Consider the following 8084-nt stretch of genomic DNA (forward strand, 5'->3'; position numbering starts at 1 on the left):
CTCGGTCATGTTTTTCAAAGGGTATGTGCCATAAATTATAGACCTCATTCTTACTATGTACTATTTGTTTACGCTGAAAAAATAATTAACTATTACGTTAAAAGTTGCGAAAAAAACATTGTGTTCCTACTCTTATTAGCAAGGTAGATTATTAAAGTAATCTATAGTTTTTTATTTTTATCTTTTTTTTCTTTGCTTATTAATTTTTAAGAAAAAAATTGATATGTTTATAGAAATTTAAAGTTAATAATTTATTTAAAATTATTTTTTATATGGTTATCACAATATCAAATTAGCTATAAAGTTAAAAAGTGTTGGCAAAAAATTGTTTCTATATTATTATTATTATTATTATTATTACTACTATTATTATTTGCATTTTGACCCATTTTATCCTTTGCTTACTGATTTATTTATTTTTTAAATTTAATCCTTATATGATGTATTTATAGAAATTTAAAGTTGATAATTTATTTAATTTATCACAACATTAATTAAATTAATTATAAAGCTAAATGGTGCGGAAAAAACATTGTTTCCCACACTTATTAGCACTGTGAATTGCAATAGTAATCTTAGTATTTTTTTTTCATTTTGACCCTTTTTTTTCTTTGCTTATTGATTTTTTTTAATTTAATCCTTATATAATATCTTTATAAGGATTTAGATTGATAATTTATTTTTATTTTCTTTTTATAAGGTTATGTGGTATTAAAAAAATTTCATCACACTCATTCGCGTTGTGGATTGCAATAGGAATCCACAATATTATTATTATTATTTTGCATTTTGACCCTTTTTTCTTTGCTTATTATTTTTTTTTTAAATTTAATCCTTATATGATGTGTTTACAGAAATATCATAAAAATATGCTAATATCATGTTATGATCTATTTAAAATAAATAAATAAATAAATAAAAGATGAAAACATTATATTCCTACACCAATTTTCACACTGGATTACAATAGTAATCCATAATGTTGTTATTTCTTTTTGCATTTTGACCCCTTTTTCCCTTTATTTATTGATTTTTTTTCTCATTTAGTCCTTATATAATATGTTTATAGGGATTTAGAGTTGATAATTTATTTTAATTTTTCTTTTAAATGGTTGTCGTAGTATCAAGAAAATATCTCAGTATTGGGTTAATCTTAAAAAAATATCTTAGCATCGTAGTATAGTCTATTTAAAAAAAAATAGTTAAATAAAAAATGGTTTTAAAAAACTAGGTTATTGAAATTTGGGGAGTTGATGACCCGGTTTGCGAGTTTGGCTAAATAACCTTGGTTGTCTCGGTTCATGGGTTTAACTATAGACTTTTTTTATAATTGAATTTGATTATGTGATAGTCTATTTTTTATCATATAATTTAAAAATTAGTTTAAAAAAAACCTTCTTATTAAATTTTAGAAAGTTCATCAACCTATTGACTGGTTTGACGAGTTTAATTTTAATTTTTTTATTTCATCATTTAATATTAGATTTATTAAAATTTGAGTTTTATATTTTTGTTTTTTTTTTCCATGAGATTATCATAATCTAAAAGAAAATCTCAATATTGATTTAATGTTTGATTTTATAATCGTCTATTTTTGTTATTATATAATTAAATAAATAATAATTTTTAAAAAAAATTATTAATCTCAATTAAATCTATTATTTAGTTTATAGATTTAATATATTAACCCGAGTTATTAATTTTTAAATTTACCGATCTACCCGACTTGTAATAGAATGCTCGTGAATGTACTAGTTAAACAACAAAAACCCTGGTGGTTTCAATGACTAATCAGCACAGCATCGTGTTGGAATTGTTCCATTCAAGTTGTTGCCTTGTTGGGCATTCAGGAGCTGAAAAGTAGATGTGAGGTTGCATTACTGTATCATCTTACAAACTAATAGATGTACTCATGAACAGGTGGAACATTTGCACTCTATTCGTTGTTATGCCGGTATGCAAAGGTGAGCTTAATTCCAAATGACCAGCCAGAGGACAGTCAACTATCTAACTACAAGCTTGACACGCCATCTAGTCAGTTGAGACGGGCTCAAGTGATTAAAGAGAAGATGGAAAGTAGTAAAACCATTAAAATCATACTTTTCCTAGTAACCATTCTGGGAACTTCTATGGTCATTGGAGATGGCGTCCTAACTCCAAGCATATCAGGTTTGTGCGCAGACAACTATATATATATAATTTCAGATAAGTGTTTCCCCGGAGAAATCCCGAATAATTGTGATTAAATGTTCTTTCGCAGTTCTTTCAGCAGTGAGTGGGATCAAGTCCCTTGGTGAAGGTACGTACTAGAATGCATGATCTTCACTACTATGTTTTTCAAATACTTGCATATCGATGGAGCTAGAATACATGGATTTTTTTAGGAGGGAAATACACATATTTGATACTTGAAACACATTGGTGCTAGTTACCCACCGCTCTCACCACACGGCTAATTATGATCCACCTCTTTCAGTGACATTGCGTTTGTTTAATTATCCAGATACCGTTGTGGGTGTTTCAATTGCAATCTTGATTGTCCTATTCACTCTTCAGCGGTTGGGCACCGATAAAGTGGGCTTCGCTTTCGCCCCAGTTATCTTCTTGTGGTTTTCATTCATTGGTGGAATCGGTCTTTTCAACTTGTTCAAGTATGATCTTGGTGTATTACGTGCCTTCAATCCAAAATATATAATCGATTACTTCAAAAGAAATGGCAAGCAAGGATGGATTTCACTTGGTGGGGTAGTTCTATGCATTACAGGTGATCGGTCTGGTTATGAAGTTCTCTCTTCTTTCTTTTTCTTTTCCTCTTTTTTCCTTGTAAATTTTCTTCTCTAACGTAGTAGGTTCATGACAGGGACTGAAGCTATGTTTGCTGATCTCGGTCACTTTAGCGTCAGGGCAATTCAAGTGAGTAGATACATAAGCATTATTTAATTTCTAATTTTCTTTCAGCTCTTAGCAGTTTTAGCAATGGAAACCTGCTTAGGAATCCGAAAATCGAACATGAGAGAACACGATCCATTGAATTACTGAGCATGTCCTTGGGCTACGATTCATGGTTTATAATATAGCTTTAATTATGACTACTAGACTAATATAAATTTGTGATATAACCTATTGCCAGACTCCCATTATTCTGCCAATTTAGGTTGAAAACACTAAAAAACACAAATAGTTAACTATTTCAATAAGGATTCTAAACACAAATCATTTTTAATTTAAAAAACCTTTTACGATTAGAATCCTATACATATCATTACAGATGACAAATCTTAGGTGCTTCTATTCGCAGATTAGTTTCTCCAGTGTAGTGTTTCCTGCATTACTAGCTGCATATGCTGGGCAAGCAGCATACCTTTCCAAATTCCCGAATGACGTGTCTGATACCTTCTACAAGTCTGTGCCAGGTAAAAACCAAGTGGCCGGAAAAACATCTGCAATGAACCATCTTGATTTTTTTCTTCGTTATGGATGAAGTACTTTCTTTGGTCATATTTACTGCTGTTGAATAATGAAAGCATAAATTCCTAGTAGAGTAATCACTTTCCATTGGCGTGCAGATCCATTATATTGGCCAATGTTTGTTGTTGCTGTTGCTGCTGCAATTATTGCTAGCCAAGCCATGATTTCAGGAGCATTTTCAATCGTTGCTCAATCCTTGAGTCTCAATTGTTTTCCCAGGGTTAAGATTGTTCACACTTCTGCTAAGTATGAGGGTCAGGTTTACATACCTGAGATCAACTTCATGCTTATGGTTGCTTGTGTAATCGTCACTTTGGCATTCAGGACAACTGAAAATATTGGGCATGCCTACGGTAAGCAACCAGGAAATTCAATTTCAGCAGCTCAATTTGATTTCTTAAAGAGCTTATAATTCATATTCTTGGGATTCAAAAATTCCTAATTCTCTTTTGAGAAAAAGTAAAAGATAGTGAAGGGTTGCCCTGCAGTTCCGAATAGTGGAGCTGCAGTGCTAAGAATGGCGCCTTACATGAGAGCTAAATTGATTCAAAACTAGTGTACAGTTACAGACTAGGCGTGGCCCTTCGTTTTTTTTTATTTTTTGGCCTAGATTGTGCACGTCTAGTAGAATCGCACATGCCTAGTTGTGATTATAAATTATTGGTCTAGTTTGGATCGACAGGCCTCTGATCAATAGATTTCTCAAGATGTGATCTTCAGTTCACTCACACAGCCGGAAATTATGTCCTGTAAATTAAAATTAACAAACACAACATTAAGTTGCGGAGGGCTATTATTCAAGATATGCCTTTTCTCTATCACAAGTGAAATGAAAGACAAACTTCTCTGCATGCAGGAATTGCTGTGGTTGCTGTTATGGTTATGACAACCTGTATGGTTACACTTATAATGCTAGTTATATGGAAGGCAAGGGTGTTATCGGCAACTCTTTTCTTTTTTGTATTTGGTGCTATAGAGGTCGTTTATCTATCAGCTGTACTATACAAATTCAAACAAGGTGGGTACCTTCCACTAGCATTATCTTTTTTCTTAATGGTGGCCATGGGGACATGGCACTATGTGCACAGAGAAAGGTACCTATACGAGCTTAAAAACAAGGTCTCTAGTGAATATATCAGGCAACTGGCGGCAAACGCAAATATGAACCAGCTACCGGGAATAGGACTTTTGTACTCTGAGCTTGTCCAGGGCATTCCTCCAATATTCCCTCACTTCATTTCCAACATACCTTCCACTCATTCAGTTCTGGTGTTTGTTTCAATTAAGTCTATTCCAATAAGTAAAGTGGCAATCGAGGAGCGATTTCTTTTCCGACAAATCGAGCCACAAGAGTACCGTATGTTCCGATGTGTTGTGAGGTATGGATACAAAGATGCAATTGTGGAGTCTCATGTGTTTGAAAAGCAGCTGGTCGAACACTTGAAAGAATTCATCCGGCAGGAATACTTCATTCATGAAGCAGGCAACATTGAATCAACATTTGAACCAGAGAACATCCAACATTCCACTCTACTTGTAGAGAAGGATGGAACAGGAAGACCATCAACAAGAGTTCATGTAGAGGAACCACGACAACAGCCTAATCAGTCATTCAGCGCACCCCGTGTTTCATCAGGTTCCATCCGATCCACCAGTGGAATCAACTTGTCAAATTCTTCTGCTGGAATCGCATCTGCGCAGGTCTCTAAAGGTGCTGAAGACGAGATCCAGTTTGTACAAAAAGCCATGGAGAAAGGTGTGGTTTATCTGCTAGGAGAAACAGAAGTGGTGGCAGAACCAAATTCATCCTGGTTCAAGAGACTAGTTGTTAACCACGTGTATTCTTTCCTGAGGAAGAACTTCAGAACAGGGGAGAAATTTCTGGCAATCCCACGAACAAGGATTCTCAGGGTTGGAATGACATATGAGATATGATATTGTGCTTGAACTTTGGTGTGGAAAGAAAATGCGTGCGTGCATGGTGCCAGTACCAATGTATATTTGTATGATTGTTATCAAATGTAATACAAAAGAACGGCTCTAGATCGAGCCATTAAGATTGTATTTTAGTGAATCGGTCTTGCTACTTGTAATTGATTTTTCTTTTTCCTTTCTCTCATAGAAATAAATGAATGAATTATTTCTCATCGCTAAGACAAGGTAAGCTAATTTGATAAAAGAATCTATTAACATTAGATTGATATATAATGTCATTGATTAACTGTATTACTGCAACCGATGAAGCTCGAAAGACTTCGTTGTATTTGAGCTTTCTTCGCGAATGATGAAAGGCTGAACGAGACTGCATTTAGGTAGATATTATGTAAAAACAGTGAATTAGAGATCCGAAAAATCTTGCTTCTCTCTTACTAAAACATGAAATATATAGTTGGAAAAACATGAAAAAATCTAGAAAAAATATTTTAGCTGGTAGAGGTGAAAATTCTTTTTTTTTTTTATTGTTATTCCATGTGGAATTATAGCTTGTAATAAATACCAAGAGAGAAAGAAAAAGGAGAAAGAGAAATAAAAAGAGAGAACTTAGTTGTTAAAAAACTATTTTACTAGAAAAACAAATGCAATGGGGAGCAACAAGTAATGGATGACATTCAAAAATATGCATGAAAAGTATGAATTTACTATAAGCATGTGCATGTAACATGTTGGCGGTATGTGCATGTTGTTGGCGTGTAGTACCAGGTTGATTGATACTGTGGCATTCGAACTTGATAGTTTTAGGATTTAAAGCATGTAGCTATCTTAGGGATCTTCATACACTTTTTGCATGGTTGTGCACATAGCTATGCTTCAGAATCTTGGTCTATCATAATAATCATCATATGATCTGATGGAATCATTACTATAATTGTCACAATTTTATTTCTAAATTTATAATGGACAATGTAAAAGTAGTGTCATAAAAGTAATGTCATAAGAACACTCCATCTATTTTAAGTTTTAGAATATATATATCATAAAATAAATTATATAAAATGAATTTAAACCCAACATTAAATGAATAATATCTTTTTTTCCTATATTTTCTTCCATATCCTAAATAGACACAAAGTCTCCACTCAATTGCATCAACTCTTGAAAATGTGTTAAGTCTCTTATTATTATTATTATTAAAAGAGACTAAAAGAATTAGAATTATTTTATTTTATTTTTTGTTATTACAAGACTTATATGCATTCTGTATTATGATAATGTATATACAATGTTTTCTTAGTTAATCAAGTTTTTCTTTTGTAATGTTTTAAATTAAAAAAGATAGAAAAAGACAACCAAGCCCTTGGTGGCTTAGAAGATGGTATAAATAAATTAGGGGTAGTGTAGTAATTGAATAGAGAGATGATAAATATAAATATTAAGTTAAAAAAAAAGATCTGAAATTTTAAGAGAGCAAACCGGCAGGAGAGAAGGGAGGAAGAAGAAGAAGAAAGGGGAAAAATAAGGGGGAAAAAAGAGATTGGGAGGAAATAAGTTTAAATGTAAGATTTAGATTGTTAAATGTATAAATATATGTTAATTGAACTTTAATTTTAGTTTTGATGAATGTTAGGGTTTTGAAAATTTATGTTTTAGGTTTAATCGATGAATTAAATTGAATGTTAGGGGTTGATTGTTATGGGTAATTGATTATTAAGTTAATTATGGAAGATTGTGATGATTTTGAGTTATGAATTGTGTAAATGGTGAATTTTGAGTTAGAAATTTAGAAAGAATAGTAGGTTTCTGTTGAAATTCTAGGGTGGAGGTTGAAGATGATGAAAATTCAATTTGGTCCCTCAATTTGTGAAAATTATGATTTAGTCCCCAAACTTTGAAAATTATAGATTGGTACCTGGAGCATATTCCAAGATTCTGAACAAAATAACATATGAATTCCGGGCAGAATTACTGTATAGTTAAGAAATTTTAAAACTTCAATTCGGTCCTTCAATTTGATAAAAATTACCATTTGACCTTAAAAATTAAAAAAAAAATCAAGAATGGTCCCTGGAGCATAACTAGAGGTTTTGGACAGAAATGAGGAGGAATTATGGACATAATTTCACTATAATCATGAATTTATGATATGTTAAGTTTGGTCCTTCAATTAAATGAAAATTATAATTTGGCCCTAAAAATATAATAAATTCTAGATTGGTCCCTAGCTGTAATATTAGCTTTTTTAGATTGGTTTGATGAATAAATGATATTTATTTAGTGAATTATTATCAAGTCTTATTATTTATTTTATTATAGATTAGCTTACGGGAAAACCGTTAAATTTTGGGTTTTTGAGAAAAATTAACTAATTAGTTCAAAAACATATAGGGTTACAGAATACACCCTTAGTTAAGTATATTAAATAGGTTAAATTTTCTTTTGAGTCGTTATTGAATATATCTACTTTGTATTCAGATAATCTTGATATTCAACCGGCAAGACATTAGTAAGATTTTCTTTGGTGTCTGCTTTGTGTTTAGATAATCCTGATATTCTACTGGCAGGATATCTGTAAGATTTTCTTCGATGTCTGCTTTTGATTTTTGTTTGCTTTTGAGTCAAGTGGATGGATAATTTTGCATTTGTATGAGAAATATTATAAATATTTGATTTGTTAATAT

General features: G+C 31.8%; 1 protein-coding gene across 1 annotated transcript in view; it reads left to right on the forward strand.

The window, feature by feature from the left end:
* The window catches only part of LOC105133801 (potassium transporter 5-like), an 11570-nt gene extending 6121 nt beyond the window's left edge, over window positions 1-5449 (forward strand). The window contains exons 2-8 of the mRNA XM_011037921.1: window positions 1921-2169; window positions 2261-2299; window positions 2504-2764; window positions 2861-2913; window positions 3299-3413; window positions 3567-3821; window positions 4325-5449. Coding sequence (XP_011036223.1) covers window positions 1921-2169; window positions 2261-2299; window positions 2504-2764; window positions 2861-2913; window positions 3299-3413; window positions 3567-3821; window positions 4325-5403 — 2051 coding nt within the window. The 3' untranslated portion in view covers window positions 5404-5449. The remainder of the gene's footprint in view (window positions 1-1920; window positions 2170-2260; window positions 2300-2503; window positions 2765-2860; window positions 2914-3298; window positions 3414-3566; window positions 3822-4324) is intronic.
* Window positions 5450-8084: the final 2635 nt, after the last annotated feature.

Source organism: Populus euphratica, unplaced genomic scaffold (genome assembly GCF_000495115.2).
Source record: "Populus euphratica unplaced genomic scaffold, PopEup_1.0 scaffold37.1, whole genome shotgun sequence".
NCBI classification, from domain to species: domain Eukaryota; kingdom Viridiplantae; phylum Streptophyta; class Magnoliopsida; order Malpighiales; family Salicaceae; genus Populus; species Populus euphratica.